The sequence below is a fragment of the Eulemur rufifrons genome, chromosome 5, assembly GCF_041146395.1.
Source record: "Eulemur rufifrons isolate Redbay chromosome 5, OSU_ERuf_1, whole genome shotgun sequence".
Taxonomy (NCBI): Eukaryota; Metazoa; Chordata; class Mammalia; order Primates; family Lemuridae; genus Eulemur; species Eulemur rufifrons.
Window position 1 is genome coordinate 41,630,856 of NC_090987.1, and position 17,959 is coordinate 41,648,814.

General features: G+C 35.9%; 1 protein-coding gene across 1 annotated transcript in view; it reads right to left on the reverse strand.

The window, feature by feature from the left end:
• Nucleotides 1-251: 251 nt before the first annotated feature.
• Nucleotides 252-17,959, reverse strand: part of MIB1 (MIB E3 ubiquitin protein ligase 1) — a 111,569-nt gene continuing 93,861 nt past the window's right edge. The window contains exons 16-21 of the mRNA XM_069468192.1: nt 17,562-17,743; nt 15,291-15,483; nt 11,534-11,612; nt 8,053-8,166; nt 6,342-6,442; nt 252-1,116 (exon numbers count right to left, since the gene is read on the reverse strand). Of these exons, the coding sequence (XP_069324293.1) occupies nt 976-1,116; nt 6,342-6,442; nt 8,053-8,166; nt 11,534-11,612; nt 15,291-15,483; nt 17,562-17,743 (810 nt within the window). The 3' untranslated portion in view covers nt 252-975. The remainder of the gene's footprint in view (nt 1,117-6,341; nt 6,443-8,052; nt 8,167-11,533; nt 11,613-15,290; nt 15,484-17,561; nt 17,744-17,959) is intronic.

A 17,959-nucleotide genomic window follows, 5' to 3' on the forward strand; every position in this document is an offset into this window, starting at 1 on the left:
GAATCTCAGAGGTCCAGATAGAGTAAGGTCATTTCACTGGTCAGATCAAGCCCAGGTAAGTAATCACAGGGAAAAGTGAACACTTTTCACAGATACTTTTTAAAATGCTGGCTGAACAAAACAGTGTATCAATATTAATATCACTGACCATTAACAGTTACGTGGTCAGTTAACAGGTACTCTTTTACTGTTTTTTTTTTCCCTTCAGTTGCCCACGATTGCTTATTTTTCCTTTTCATGTCTATCAGTAATTTTGAAACTGGTAATTTATTTTTCTTTTAAAATTGATGTGCACAAATCAGAAACTGGTAATTTGATTCAAGTTAATCAAGTTTCCTTTTGAATCTAGAAAATAAGCTAAATGCAAAGCCATTATACTCTTACTTTATGCATCCATTTACTCTAAAAATTAAGAAACAATCATGTGGATAACTTTCTGTTATCTCAAAAAGAGAATCTTCCCTTCGATATTCCCTTAAACTATGCAGAGTGTGTACTAGCATTATCGTTTACCATATGTGACATAAGGTTTGGCTTGCCCCTTTCATTTGATGCATGACTTTTCAGAGTACCTGCATCAACTCACTGTGTAAGACCATGATAAACTAAAGGATAACTGATCATAGGCAAGTGTGTCTCCTTTTAGGTCCTACAAATTTATAAATTGTAAGAGAAAATACAATAAAAACAAAAATAATCAGGAGATCCTTAATGGTTTCCCTTAGAAGCTAAAAGTAAAGTACGTATGAATTACAAGGATTTGATTTTCTAAATTTAAAAGAAAAAAGAAAACCCCAAAAAACACAATTTCAAACACTTCCGTAGAGTTTTTGTTCTAGTACATTTACAGTCTACATTCTAGTAAAGAAACTATCATATTAGAAATTAATTCATTAGAACTTCCAACTAGCTGAAAAGCTTACTAAGATCTCATGACTAGATATTTTAGCTAACAAAACACACTGTGTTTCTTAGTTAATACAAAAGAATCCTTCGTTCAATAGCCTTGCGACAAATAGGACATTCGCTCATGCGGTCTCCACAAAGCTGGCATGTTCCGTGGCCACAGAGGAAAATCATATTCTTCAGACGATCCAAACACACAGGGCACATTGTCTGTAATGTGAGACAACAAAGTGATAAATGCTCAGGCACTTTATATTTTGAAAGTGACATAACGTGACGATTCTGTTATATCATTACTTTTCTTCTGTTGTCTTAGTCAATTGATGTGTACAAATCAGAAACTGGTAATTTGATTCAAGTTAAACAAGTTTCCTTTTGAATCTAGAAAATAAGCTACATGCAAAGCCATTTTTTTATGCTTTTGAAAATAATTTTAAAAAATGTTTAAGTAAAATGTCATCCCTATAAAATAGAAATACTGGTACTGTCAGGATAGTAGAAAAGGTATTAAATTAAAAAAAGCTATATAAAACCAAAGATAAAAACACCAAAACATAATAGGAAATGGATGAAAATAGCTCCATTCAGTCTGATTCAGATTCTTTAACTCTAGGTACTCGGCTGTTCTTTTTTTTGAGATAGAGTCTTGCTCTGCTGCCCGGGGTAGAGTGCCCTGGCATCAGCCAAGCTCACAGCAATCTCCAACTCCTGGGCTCAAGTAATCCTCCTGCCTTAGCCTCCCGAGTAGCTGGGACTACAGGCATGCGCCACTGGGCCCAGCTAATTTTTCTCTATATATTTTTAGCTGTCCATATAATCTCTATTTTTAGTAGAGATGGGGTCTCGCTATTGCTCAGGCTGGTCTCGAACTCCTGAGCTCGAGTGATCCACTCCCCCCGCCCCACCCCCACCTTAGCCTCCCAGAGTGCTAGGATTACAGGCGTGAGCCACCGCGCCCAGTCACGGCTGTTCTTGTATGAAAAGAACACGATGTACCAGCGTATTGGGGGTTGGGGAGCAGTGCAGAGATGTAGTTAAGAACACATGCCAGGGCTGGGCACGGTGGCTCACGCCTGTAATCCTAGCACTCTGGGAGGCCGAGGTGGGCGGATCGTTTGAGCTCAGGAGTTCGAGACCAGCCTGAGCAAGAGCGAGACCCCATCTCTACTAAAAATAGAAAGAAATTATATAGACAGCTAAATATATATATAGAAAAAATTAGCAAGGCATGGTGGCGCATGCCTGTAGCCCCAGCTACTTGGGAGGCTGAGGCAGGTGGATTGCTTGAGCCCAGGAGTTTGAGGTTGCTGTGAGCGAGGCTGACGCCACAGCACTCACGCTAGCCTGGGCAACAGAGTGAGACTCTGTCTCAAAAAAAAAAAAAAAGAACACATGCCAGGCACTATGCCTGATATGATACAGTCTCAGTCCTATTATCATTCCGACTTGGAAAATGAGGAAAGTGAGGCTTAGTGGGGTTTAAAACCTTCCTCAAGGCAAGCCATACTGAGAACTTGGGTTGTGTGGCCCCAGATCTCTTCTCTTAGACATTGTGCTGCACTGCATCAGTATCAATGTAGATTCCCTGAGTTAAAACCAATTAGCTTTTGTTATGCATTAATAAATGTAAATTTCACGAACTCAGAAGAATTTAGAAATATGTTAGGTATACTTCTGTGGAAACACCCTAGGAAATCATATTTCTTCACAAAACACATTTTATAAAAACATATTTTGCCTTAATACATCATAATACTTCATCTGAATTATATCTTTCCCAAATAAGATGGAATAAATAGGAATGTCTAGATTAATAAACTAGGCCTGAAGCTTATTTGACAATGTAGTTACTGACCTTGACAATACCAGAGATCATTATTTAAAAAAAAAAAAAGGAACTGTGTTCTAAATTGTTAACCCCACTCCTCCAAAGCAAACTGTCATATTTATGTATCTTAAAGTTTTGAGAAGCAAAGCTGTAGAAAATCACACCTTTTTGGATTTTTAAAAAGCCAAACCAGGCCCGGCGCAGTGGCTCACACCTGTAATCCTAGCACTCTGGGAGGCCGAGGCAGGAGGACCGCTTGAGGTCAGGAGTTCAAGACCAGCCTGAGCAAGAGCGAGACCCCATCGCTACTAAAAACAGAAAGAAATTATATGGACAACTAAAAATATATATATAGAAAAAATTAGCCGGGCATGGTGGCTGATGCCCGTAGTCCCAGCTACTTGGGAGGCTGAGGCAGGAGGATTGCTTGAGCCCAGGAGTTTGAGGTTGCTGTGAGCTAGGCTGACGCCATGGCACTCTAACCCGGGCAACAGAGTAAGACTGTGTCTCAAAAAAAAAAACAAAAACAAAAACCGCCAAACCAGCTTTTTAGTGCCATTAAAATATCTTTGTTTTTAATACATTTTCAAGGTCTGTGTAATTAATTAATAGCTCTTATTTCAAAAAGTAAACACACACACACACACAAAAGTAAAACACATCTGTGCACTCTGTGTTAAATTACTTTGAGATTAATAAATCCTTATTAGCAAGTGAAATTAATTTCTGTTAAAGGAACATTGTGGTAACAGATTGGAGATTTAAATAAAGAGAGTTATTCAGATGTTTTCTCTGGTTTTCTTGGTAACCTTGAAGGAGGTCCCTACAAGAAATCCCATCAGACCTCGGAAAATGACTTTTTAGTGATAAAATACAGTGATGAGGGTTATTTAAGGAAGAATAAACTTTTCTGGAATGCTAAACTTTGGCTATAATAGAGCTGAATTATTCTTTTAGGAGCTATAATAGGGTTCAATAAGTGTCATCATTTATTATAAGAACAATTTAAATTTATAATTAGGAGATAAAATGCTTTTCACAAAAGATGTGTTAAAAAATCAGATTTATCCTTCTGTAATTGTCTTATTGGAAAGGAACCAAAATGCTAAGAGCTTCAAAATTTTAAAAACATTTTATTTTATATTAGAATGAGCCCAAAATGTTCCCAACTATATTAAGAACCTTTCTAAATTCATATTTACTTATTCAATCTGTAACACATATTGCTAGGTGCTAGATTTCAAAAGAAAAACTGACCTAATCATGGAGTCTCCATCTTTTCAGAGTATTTAAATGCCTAATAAATACATACACAGACATTCAATTTGAAATTAGTTATCACAGGGGTTATTAGTTACCCTGGGTCACTATTTATTGGCTATGTTATTTTCTTATAAATTCAGATAGAAAACACAGGAATGATAACTCTAATAACTGCATGACAATGCTGATGTGATTGTCAAGCTAAAGAAATGGCTTTGAGCCCTACTGCTGAGGCCTTTGAATCAGATTTAGTCACAGGGTCAAAGTGGTAAGGTATGGCCAAAAAAAAAAAAAAAAAAAAAAGTGTTTTTTTTTTTGTTTTTTGAGACAGAGTCTCACTCTGTTTCCCTGAGTAGAGTGCCATGGCATCAGCCTACCTCACAGCAACCTCAAACTCCCAGGCTCAAGCAATCCTCCTCTCTCAGCCTCCCAAGTAGCTGGGACTACAGGCGTACACTACCATGCCCAGCTAGTTTTTCTATTTTTAGTAGAGACAGGGTCTCACTCTTGCTCAGGGTGGTCTTGAACTCCTGACCTCAAGCCATCCTCCACCATCAGCCTCCCAGAGTGCTAGGATTACAGGAATGAGCCACCGCGCCCAGCCAAGACTTGCTTTCTTATTTAACATATATTTTTTTGTTTTTTGTTTTTGTTGTTGTTGAGACAGAGTCTCACTTTGTTGCCCGGGCTAGAGTGAGTGCCGTGGCGTCAGCTTAGCTCACAGCAACCTCAGACTCCTCGGCTTAAGCGATCCTACTGCCTCAGCCTCCCGAGTAGCTGGGACTACAGGCATGTGCCACCATGCCTGGCTAATTTTTTCTATATAGATTTTTAGTTGTCCATATAATGTCTTTCTATTTTTTTAGTAGAGACGGGGTCTCGCTCAGGCTGGTCTCGAACTCCTGACCTTGAGCGATCCACCCGCCTCGGCCTCCCAGAGTGCTAGGATTACAGGCGTGAGCCACCGCGCCCGGCCCTTATTTAACATATATTTACACCTACAAGTTTTACCTGATTTATCTTGCTGCTTTTATCAAATATTGAGTAGACAGAAAGGATTACTTTTTTGGACATAGGATGTAAAAAGAACATAACCAATGCCCAGTTTAAAGTATGGAATGCTACTCTTAGTTTTGAAGCCCGTTAAGTAAATCCTCCCCAAGCCCTTCTCTCTAGCCCCCACTGATAATCACTATTGTGAATTTTGCATTATCTTTCTCTTGCTTTTCTTTATATTGCGGGGGGGGGGGGGGGGGGGGGGGGCCGGGGAGGGTGTCGCACAGATTTTTCCTTTCTATTAAAGTGTCATACATATATAGAAATATGCACAAATCATAAGTGTACAGTTTAATAAAAGTGCACAAACTGATCAAACTTATGTAACTGGTCCTCATATCAAGAAATGGAGTATTAACACTCTAGAAACTTCTTTGTGTCTCTTTCCAGCCATCCCCCTGTCAAGAATACCTCTATCCTTGACTTTTAACACCATCTCTATGTTATTTTTCTAAGTTTGTGTTCTCAAGCAATATCCTGTTTAGTTTTATTAGATAATAGCAAACTATTTTCCAAAGTGTTTTTACTAATTTACTAATTTTACTAATTTTACTAATTTACCATCAGCAGTGTATGAATTATGGCTGCTAAATATTTTGCCTAATACTTGATACCAACAGTCTTTAACATTTTCCTCAATCTAGTAGGTTTGAAAAGGCACTTCACTGTGGTTTCAATTTTCATTTCCTGATCACTAATATGGCTGAGCATTTTTTTCCTATTTACTGGTCATGTGTGTTACCTATTTTGGAAAGTACTTGATTAAACCTTCTAATCAGATATTTATTACTCATTGCAAATATTCAAGTAATATAAGTGATACATTAAGATAAACCACACTTGATACAGAAAACACTAATAGTGTTTTGTTTGTTTGTTTTTTGAAACAGAATCTCACTCTGTTGCCCAGGCTAGAGTGCTGTGGTGTCAGCCTAGCTCACAGCAACCTCAAATTCCTGGGCTCAAGCAATCCTCCTGCCTCAGCCTCCCGAGTAGCTGCGACTACAGGCATGTGCCACCATGCCCAGCTAATTTTTTCTATATATATTTTTAGTTGTCCATATAATTTCTTTCTATTTTTAGTAGAGACGGGGTCTCGCTCTTGCTCAGGCTGGTCTCGAACTCCTGAGCTCAAAGAATCCACCTGCTTCGGCCTCCCAGAGTGCTGGGATTACAGGCATGAGCCACCTTACCTGGCCCACTGATAGTGTTTTCTAGAAAAATAATAGTTTCATAGAAAAACACTGAGTGCAATTCTTAGAATTAATGTTTAACATGAAATCATTACCTGCTCTTTAATGTCCTGTAACTGCTGCTGTAACTTCTGCACGTCTGCATTGACATTGGTATTATCCTTGTCCTTTTGTAAGACTGGAATATTCCCACTAGCTATAATAATAGAAAAAAAATTTTCAGTTATTACAGTTTTGACATAATGACTTTTTATTTCCAAAATTATTACTGTTTTATTAAAAACACAAAACTATTATCAGAATCCTTGTCAAAACAGTTTTTCACACTTGGACAACAGATACAGTAGTCACATTCATGTTATACTCTTTCATCTATAATCCTCAAAAAGAAGTAGGTTTGCATGTTAATTTCTAATTATATTTGAACTCAGCTAGAGCATAATTCAAACACAGACTTTTGGGTTTTGCAAGGTTCTACTTGCTTCCTTTGGAAAGCTCACAAATACATTTTATGCTTGTTTTCTCTGCTCCTGTGTCATACATACCCAAAATGTAGACAGCAGGGTTTTGGCCAGTTTGGACAGCAATAATTATCTTAAAGCCTCTAAGATTTTTTTGAGGACACACAAAAAAACTAGCCTCCTTCCTTTATGCCCAAATTTCCTTGTTGTTACTGGTCTGAGATGAGGAACTCAAGAAAGGCCATGCAAAAATGGACGGATACCTTTTATTTTATTTATCCTACTCTCTAGATTCTTTGTCTTTTATTTTTGTTCTAGTTAATCTGTCCCTGGGATTTTTATTCTGCTCTATTTGTGATAAAGACAAAAGCCTTGGGCAGAAGCTGCTACACTAACATTCTTTCTCATCTGTTCATATAATGTTCATAAAACAAAGAAATCAAAGATACCATCTAGTGCAAAGAAATATCTACTGCAAAGACAAAAAAATTTTGAAATAGCTGTACTACTGAAAAAGTTTAAAGTAAATATTTTTCATCTTTCCACTTACTTACTGGGTTACACTTCTGTTTACCTACAGTTACTCTGTCACAAATAATTACTATACCACAAAATACTTGAATGAAACAGGTAAACATGCTACATAAAGGTTAATACTTTTGTAAACTGAAAAATATTTAGTATTATGATGTCCCCCCAAAATACACTAAAATTCATCTTAAAAAGAGAAAGCAAATTTTCTTTAAGAACATATATTCTTTTTTTTTTTTGGAGACATAGAGTCTCGCTCTTTTTGCCCTGGCTAGAGTGCCGTGGCATCAGCCTAGCTCACAGCAACCTCAAACTCCTGGGCTTAAGCAATCCTTCTGCCTCAGCCTCCCGAGTAGCTAGGACTACAGGCATATGCCACCATGCCCGGCTAATTTTTTTTTATATATATTTTTAGCTGTCCAGATAATTTCTTTCTATTTTTAGTAGAGACGGGGTCTCACTCTTGCTCAGGCTGGTCTCGAACTCCTGACCTCAAGTGATCCTCCTGTCTTGGCCTCCCAGAGTGCTAGGATTATAGGCGTGAGCCACTGCGCCCAGCCAAGAATGTATATTCTTTATACCATACATAAAGGTTTCTCAAAAGACTAATGTTTAAAATTCTATAATCATATCACACACTAGAAAAAATATTATTTCAGGTGCTTGTAAGGGAAAAAGAGCACCAAAAAACCATATCTGTTACATACGTCTCTGCATCCAACTCAGTTTTATAAGGCAACAGTGTATTACAAATAAGAAGAGATGTTCATGCAAGTCCCAACAAGAAAGGAAACGCTTAAGAAAATTCACGTACAGATATCATCAGTGGCATCTTCCGAACTTTTCCCTCCACAGCACATAATGAAAGGTACTCTTCGTTCAACTACTGCCCGACATTGCACACACTTTTTCATCAGGCTAGCACAGTCTGCAAAATAGTAACACATACACTTCTTACAAGAAAGAACATAAGAGTGTTGCCTTTCTCTGCTAAATTTTATGATTTAAACTTCACACAGAAATAAACATTAAACAAGTTATATCAATATACAATTCAAATTCCTTAAAATGTCATCAACCTGAGTATTCTCCATCAGTAGCCTCTAGAACACAGAGCACATCATTATGAAAACAATGACATTTTCTAATGCAGTTGAATAGTGAAATTTGTTTTTTTTAATAAGTAACACAATAAATATTTCAACATCTTAAGGCTTGAGAATAAATGAGGTAGAAACACTTGACAAATTTCAACTAATACTGGAATTATAAGCTTGCTTACATGATAATTTTCTAAAAATATTTTCTATTGTAAATGGTTTATCTCTCAAATTCCTAAAATATGGTGAGCAATTCTTTTTTTTTTTTTTAAACTATTTATTTTTTAAAAGGCTGGTCAAGTGAAGCAGTGGGAGTGGAGAAGGAACAAAGGAATCTGTAACTGGTTGTGATCAATTAGTTGTAAACACCACTGCACTCAGACCAACTGTGGTGAACAATTCTTTTCCCTCTCCTTCTATCAAACTGATGCAATGTAACTGATGCAAGGAAATTGTTTAGTGATTACTTTTTTAATGTAGCAGTTCAGGAAAACATTTAAAATTTTTCATAATGGACTACCTAATAGTTAATTTGAAAAGACTATCAGTAACATTTCAGTACAGTGCTTTCTCATGCCAAAAAGAAATATATATCTAGGCACAATCGTATTTGTGGATTGTTAATACTACCTTACAAATAAACTTGTTAATTAATTATAAAATAACACACAACAATTCAACATAGCTTTTTGCATTAACATTTATTATGAAAGTATACTTAATACCTTAGCTTATGCACCAAGTGTCTTTCACTTTTTGGCTCATTTCAAAAACAGGAAAAATAATGAAAACTCATGGCACAATATCAGGGGTAACTTATGACAAAATGCTAAACTTTAACAAAGCACAAAACCACTGAGATGGACAGTGTGGGGCATATACTCTTAATACTTACTACACTGTTAGATAGAGAATGATTATCAAGGCCGACCTCATGCCAAAGCCTAAATAAACATAAATGGGTCTGATGCTTGGTTATGTGAGATGCACTAGGTAGGAGCTAATGCTAGTAGAAATCTGGTTCAGAATTTGTTTTCAATGTGAGGACAGATTTCTTCTTAAATTTAAAGGATTAATTTAATTGCCTAAATACATAATATATAACTATAATTATCTAAAATTCTTGTAACTATTAAATTCACTTATCATATTATTTCTATAAAATATTTCTTCAGCTCTTCCAAAAGGAATATAATCTCTCTTTCCTTTGACCTATCAAGGCACTTTAAACTCTTCAAGGTTCCAACATTCTGCTTGACATTACTGTGATGTGGATACTAGACTAACTACTTTCTGTATACTCCTTGGGAAAGGAACATTTTCCATTTCAATTTCATCTTCCCCAGCAAATAAATGTTTAAGAAACGTCTATAAAATGGAGAAAACCATCTACTTCTTAGGATTACCCTGAAGATAAATGAGGAAATATTCAAAAAAGAGATTAAAATGTCTGGTACAGAGTGTTAAGAGCTCAAAAAGAGTCAGCCATAGCTCTTGTTACATTTTAAGGCAAAAAATATGTAAAAAACTTTGAAAGCTCCTGGGGAAAATATTACATTAAGGCTTTAAATTCTGTATTATCAACTAGCAAATATAATCATCTTTCAAGTCTCATGTTGGTATCACTTTGGTCAGTGATAGGGGTCAACAAACTATCATCTGTGGGCCAAATCTGACCTATAGTCTGTTTTCGTAAATAAGGTTTTATTTGAACAGAGTCATGCCCACTCATTTACATATTTTACATGGTTGGTTTTGTACTACAGTGTCCAAGTTGAGTAGTTAAAGAGTTAAGTGGTTACTACAGAAACCATGTGGCCTACAAAACCAAAAAGATTTACTATTTGACCTTTTAAGAAAGTCTGTCAACCTCTGGCCTATGAAAACTTAAGGTTCCTAAACCCCTTTTACCTAAGACAGAGAGAATTCTCTTTCTATGTGCCCTTTTGATAGTCGGTAATAGCCACTTTATCAGTCTTAGCTAAACAAAAACAGTTACTTGGGGCAGAATGCTACAGCAGAAAACCTTGACCCTTTCTTTAGTTGACCAGCTATAAGCAAATCAATGCCAATGAGATTAAACGATCATATATCATTTGTATGTTATTCTAGTCAGATAATATATTAAAAGTTAATACCAGGCCAGGCACGATGGCTCGTGGCTGTAATCCTAGCACTCTGGGAGGCCAAGGCAGGAGGATTGCTTGAGGTCAGGAGTTCGAGACCAGCCTGAGCCAGAGCAAGACCCCATCTCTACTAAAAATAGAAAAAATTAGCCAGGCCTGGTGGCATGCACCTATAGTCACAGCTACCAGGGAGGCTGAGGCAAGCAATTGCTTGAGCCCAGGAGTTTGAGGCTGCTGTGAGCTAGGCTAATGGCACGGCACTCTAGCCCGGGCGACAGAGTGAGACTCTGTCTCAAAAAAAAAAAAAAAAAAAAAAAAAAAAAGTCAATATTTACTGACTGAACTATCTAGTAACAGGAAACACCATGCTTTAACGTTGGGCCCATTTTAAAAAATGTGTAAGTTGTTAAACTTGTTTAAAATCCTTCATCAACAAAATGAAAAAAAGCAAAGGGAAGAGAATATTAAACAGTGTATGAACTTGAGTAAGAGGAATATAAAAGGCAAACGCCTTCAAGAGAATATGTTTAAGAGAAATTTTAAAACATCTCTTAAATTTTAATAATGTCCTCATAAAGAAAAGATTTCTATAAGCTCTCTTGACATAAAGGCTAATGGAAGGTCAGAATTTATAGCCTCAAATGACTGCCATGGATTCTTAGTAGTGGGGAAAGTACGTAAGAGAGGCAATAAATATTAAGGTGAAGACTAATGAAGATGTGCTAATTTTATATATGAAAAAAGACTAGACTAAATGTTTCAATATTCATTTTTGGAAATAAATTTCTATTGTGTGTGAAAAGAGATCATTTTGTGCTAACGTAACTAAAGTCAAAATCCAAGGTGGCAGAACACAGCATATTCAGTCTTCTGTAATGCTCAGCTCATAAAGGGAAACAGCTGACATTCTAGTACAGAGAAAGAAACGGAAGGTACTAGAGGGCCCACCAACTTTTTTGTTTGTAAATTATCCAAAAAGCAAAAATACAAACACAAAACCTCAAAGATAATAACTTTTGTTTTGTTTCCATTTTTATAATACTGAGGAAGGTTTGTATAAACTACTTACTCTCACAAGCACACATGTGTCCGCAGGGTTGAAAAAGAACAGCTGCTTTCTTGTCAGAGCATACCACACATTCTTCAATCTACACACAGTAGAAGAGGTTACAGCACAGAGTGAACATCTACAAATAAATCTAGTCAGTATAACAGATTTTATATCCAATGTATTTGCTCTATAAGGAAACACTTTAAGCACAGAGAAATTTAATGCACCCTTTTCCCTTGTCCTCTGCTCTCCCGGTTACTCATTTTCACATCTTTACATACCCTAGCACAACAGGCACTATTTCCACATTAATCTCCCTACCTGTCCTAAAAGAACAGTATAGAAAAACTCAATTTCCTCTGAGGTCAGGGAGACCAGGTTAGACTTCAAGTTTTTTTTTCCCAAAAACTACTTTTGAGAGGGAATTAAAAAGACAATGAACAAATAAAAAAGTTAAAAAAACTCAAATGACCAAGAGAAGATAGATTTCTAACATTAATAAAAATCTAGCCAGATTACTAAAGTCCAAGAGGGATTTTTCTGTTTAAGCACATTTAAAGAACTCTACCTATTAATAAAAGCACCTTTTTTCAGTACCTGGTCAATTCCCATGCTGCCTGAAGCCATAAGATTTGGGCTGTTCTTTCTTCCTAAACTCTAAAGCCACAAGTCTTCTACAACCTGTGCATAATTTTCTCTCAATTTTACCTCCTCTTCTTCTCCACTTAATCTGAGTTTTAAGCATGTAACTATTAACCTTGGCTCTTGCCCCTGTCTTTCACCTGTTCTCCCCCCTCCTAACACACAGTCACATTTAGCCCTCTCGTATCATGTAATATTATACTGTCCAAAAATGACAACAACCACTCACTTATAATGTCACCTGAAACAATCAAATATTGCATGCTCTCTCTCTATGGACTTTCTCAACTTATACTTCAGTATGTACATAGAATTTGCATAATTGTAGCAACAGTGGAAAGCGGTAAAACATGGTTGGTCAAGACTAGTGTTTCTAGATTCAAAATATACGTCCAAAACTAACAAATCATCTAACATTGTTGAGACACGGTTTGTTTTTTTATCTGAATGACTAAGAACAATTCTTCACAGGGTGATTAAGAGTAAATCAGATATTATGTATAAAGTTATGCTGGTTTTTTAAATGATTCCCAGTACATTTGTTTGTGCACCTGAATTGTTTTCAAAGAAGTTAAAATAATGTAGCATATTGATCTAACAATCATCTACTTACCCATTCCCCTATTATTAAAAAAACTTTGTGGCCATGACTGTTCTCCTCCTTCTGGATTATCTCCTCAGGTGATACTCCCAGGAGAATTAGTAAATCAAGTCATGTTGCGGTAATGATGTGTATATATATAGTCAAGATAGTCTCCTAGCTTCCAGCAGTGTTTGGAAAGCCCATCTCCTAATTTCCTCACTAGCATTGTTTTTTTTAAATTTACCTTTACTAATCTGACAGGAATAGTTCATCTTAATATGTAATTTTTTATTTGTATTTCTCTAATTGCTAAAGAGACTAAGTTTGTTTATTCTCCCACCCTCCAAATACTGTATTTTTTTTCTTCAATGAAGACGTTCATTATCCTTTAACCACTTGGGGTCACTATTTCTTTATAGTCAAAAGCTCTGCAAGCAACCTGGCAAATCTGTTGGGTGGGTGGGTATGTTAATTTTTGTACTTTTCTAAAGGTTTGAAATTTTCATAATTAACAAAACAAATTCCAAGACAATTAATTCTTGAAATAACTGTATTCAGAAGGTCTGAAAAAGAATGACAGCATATTCTTTCCTCTCTACCTCCCTGTTCCATCAACCCTCCCTTGTAGACATTGTTCTTAATTTTATCTGTGCATCGCAACACAGTGAGAAAAGAACAACGGCTTAAGAATTTAGAGACCTGTGTTCAAGAACCAGCTGTCAGTGTACTTCTTTGAGCTTCAGCTTATATAAGAGCCATTTCATATCTGAGACTCTGCTTTTGACAACCTGGGCGCTGAACTCAGTTTACATCTTTCATAAAGCACCTATAACATCCTATGTAGCAAAGTAGCTTTTAAATTAAGTCATAGTTTGCCAACAGATTATAAATTTTAGCAGTTAATTATCATATACATCTTTGTCTTGACTAGGAAACAGGTGCTCAATAAAAGTTTGCTGAAATAGGGCTTAATCTAACAAAAAGTTTTGAGCACAACAGGAGAAAACACAGACCGATCTAAAAACAAGAGAATGATTTAAATTTTTATTCTCTCATATTCTTTCCCAAACTGTCACTTTATTGTAAGCAGGTACCTAAAGAAAATTATCAATACCAAGTAGACTAATCCACATTAATTTACTAAGCAGGGCTGATACCAATTTTAATACATATGAAATGTCAACATAGTTCCTGGCATACAGTAAGTGCTGTTAGCTCACCCTCCTTACCTTTATAAATTAAGTAACTAACTGCACACACACTAGCACTCCAGTGTCTCCTACGAAAAATAATTTCCTTGTGCTTTTTCCTATGCCAAATTTTTACCAAAGGTATATTCATCTGGATCATAAAAACCATCCAGGCTTAGAAGGTTGAAAGTGTACGAAGTACTGGCAAGATAACACCTTTTATGTCACTGCCAGCTAATTTATTATGAGAATTAGCACCAGCTCCTTTCTAATTATTGATGGTTAATGAAATGCCAAGAGAAAAATGAAGAGAATAAAAAGGGAATGAAAAAAGTGTACATACTTCCTAAGTTTATACTTCAACATATTTCTTCGGTTTAAACTACTCACCTCGAGAAAAACACTTGTAAGAGACTCAAACCTCATGTTACTTATACGTACACACACACACATACACACACACACAATATCAAGTAAGGAAAAACTAAAAAAAAAAAAAAAAAAAATCAATTATTTCAGTAAACCAAAATGAGTAAAATGGTACAGCTATAATAAAGCACTAAGATACATTGGATAAGAATAAAACCAAAAACCCAGAAAAGAATAATACTTCTCAAAAAGCAAAAGGACTCAGGAAGAGATAAGAAGTTCAGAGTGGATAAAGAATTTGGTCATCACTAATTACAGGAGGACAAAACTTTATTTGCCTCCAGGTGACACGTAATATGAAGTACCATTGCACCATCTGTAAAGTTTTCTTGCCAAAAAATGTTAAGCTGACCCTAACCAAGCCATTACACCACACTTCCAGTTTATAGGAAACAGTGAGAGTAGAGAAACAAGTTGAACAACACTATGATAAAACAATCAAACAAATCTAGAATGTGTGATATTTCTACAAAAAAAAAAAAAACTAGTGTTTTTACAAAAATGAATACAAAACTCAAAAAAAGTATGATATACAAGTAACTACAATACAAAATAGAATTAAATGTACCTATGGTTATGGCGGGCTTTGAAAGCAAAACAACAGGTAACTTTTATTTTTAGCTATTATACTTTAGAAGGAAACACATAAGGGCTAGAAAAAAAACATTCCTTCGAGTAATAGTAGTATTGAATTCAGATAATAATGAACTTGACAAATAAATACATTAATAAGACTGTAAACCAGCAACAAATTCAGAAATTCTGAATTGATCTCTTAATAAATGTATAAATTATATATTCCTATATTTAAATCATTGGTTGGAAGAACAAAATTAAACCGACTTATGATGTCATATAATTTTATTTATCATTCATTATAGTCTCAAAAAACTTCATAAAATAATAAAATACTATGTTAAAAGCATATTACCTTTGTCCTGGATTGAACCTGTTCTTTACAGATGAGGCATTTCTTGACTCGTGGAGAACATAAAGAACAGGTAGCAATATGTCCACATGGGCCAAAAAGAGTATCTCTCTTCATATCTGAGCACACCATACACTCTTCTAAGGTTTCAGAATCATTACTAATCATAGAAGGACTTCGAGAACCCACTTGACCACTAATAAAAGAAAATATTTCAAATCAAGTCTATCAAAATATTTCTACTAAAAATTCATTGTTTTAAAATATATCTAGAATATCATTAGTATACAAAAAACAATTTTAGTTATGTTAAAAAATTAAGCTTTAACATCTGTGTGTGAAACATTGTAATACTATATTTTTCTATTTATATACACTTCTGCATCTTTACGTACTTCTAGCTAGATTCAAACTTCAAATTGAAAAAACTCTCATCCAGTGGAAAAGAGTGAATCTTTTAACAAAGAAATCAAAAACAGTCATAAAAAAAAATTTAACATAATCAAAATTTAACCCAGAACCTGTTCTAGCTACATAGAGCCAGTAGACAAAGAAAGGCATAGGAATAAAACAAAAATCCTAACTTGCAACCATGTTAGGTATCCTCACTAAAGATAGAACAAAGGCATCATCAGAGTCCACAACAGGTAAAGCATTTTGGAAAATACGACACTTCAGCTGCTGTTTTGACATTTCTTTGAGTGAATCCTTAAGAAGCATAAAAAATTCTATTATAGAAAAAGAGAATGAATCTATAAATATGTAGCTGTAAGGCACACAAATACATATATACGACCAAACTACAGCTTCAGATACAGTTTCTACCACAATCCTCAGAAACTCATGAACACACAAACACACACACACAGAGGTTCCCTCTTATACCCCTGCAGTCCCCCACCCCAGTCCACCGTCTGTTAGGGACCAGACCACAGAGCTCCGCCCCACTCTCCACCTCCATCAGTAAGAAAATTGGGGGGTACAGAGCAAGAGGTGAGCAGCAAAAGCTTCATCTGTATTTACAGGCACTTCCCTCACATTGCTCACATGGAGGCCTGAGCCCCCCCCACCCCCCCACCCCCGCCGTGGAAAAACTGTCTTCCATGAAACTGGTCCCTGGTGCCAAAAAAGGTTGAGGACTGCTGTTATACTCAATTGTTAAAAGTTATCTGCAGTAATCATAGTGCCCTGTTTCTGTATCTTTATAAATGCATTGTCTTTTTCTTTTTTGTATGTTTCCTGTAATAGAATTTTATCCTCTTTAAGGATACACTTAAAGAAATGTACATATCTCATTATGTTAATTTCATCTATAATACAGCTCTATGCACAAATTCCAAAACTACACATAAATTATAAGAGAGGCAAGAGAACACAAAGGTCAAGGAAGAGGTACCAAAATGTTCAGTGACAAGAACCAGGTAATAAGGGCAGTAATAATTGCACAGCACTGCTCAGACAAAAAAGTAATGAGATGTGTACCTTTTGGTATGTCTATAATACCACATAATAAGGAAATCAGTTATGTCTTAAATAATAATTAAATCATTAACATGTTTATTATCAGAAAAAGAGACAAATGTGAAGTGATCATTTTTAGAAAAACCACCACCAGGAATTGGTTCATTCATTTGTTCGTTCTGTCAATCCTTCGTTGATACTTACTGAGCATGTGAGGTGCTGTGCAGGGTGCTAGAATTATTATAGAATTTGTGTGAGACATACCCTGTTCATGGAGTATAAACTGCCTCTCTTAGGAAGATTCTATTAAAATTTTAAATACAGAGCTGAGTGCAGTGACACACACACATGTAGTCCCAGCTACTTGGGAGGCTGAGGTGGGAGGATTGCTTAAGCCCAAGAGTTTGAGTCCAGCCTGGGCCACATAGCAAGATTCGTCTCTAAAAAAATTAAATAAATAAAATAAAAAACAAATAAAAATTTAAATATATGTAACATTAATCACAGTATTTTTACCGTCAGACTTTTTCTTATAAATTCCTAACACGCAGCAGTACTAGGAGAATAGACTAGTTTAGAAAAGTTTCTTGGAACTTATTAAGCATAAAGCACTGCACTTAATAAAGTGAAGAACACAACATAAAATAAGAGATACGCTGCCTGCAGGAAAACTTTCAAGGAAGAAAGGGTCAACACAAAGACACAGAAAGAGCAAAGACAAAGACATTTTCAAGTAGTCAGGTCCTCCATTATGAAACTGCATGATGCTTTCTGTACAGAATATTAAGTTTTATGATAATAAATAATACAAACCTGACTTTTTCCTTATGACACTTTGCCAGTGCTTTGCAGAGACTTGGATCAGGACAGAGATCAAGTGGCGATTGACCCTTCTTATTTCGAATGCTAAGGTCAGCGCCATTGGCTGCCAAGAAACAGGCAATAGATGCTGCACTCTTCTTCTCTGCCCCCTGGGTACCAAGTCCCATTATTAACTGAAATCAAATGAAAAGAGTCAATTTTCCCTTTAGGAATCTGCTATCAATTCTTTCCATCGTGTGTGTGTGTGTGTGTGTGTGTGCGCGCGTAGTGAATACTTATGAGTTTCAGTCCTAATATCCCCTCCCCCTTTTCTCCCCACTCTCAATTTTCTCCAATATATATTGAGGAGGGACCCATTTTCCAGTTGCAGAAGTGGACCAAACAGCCCA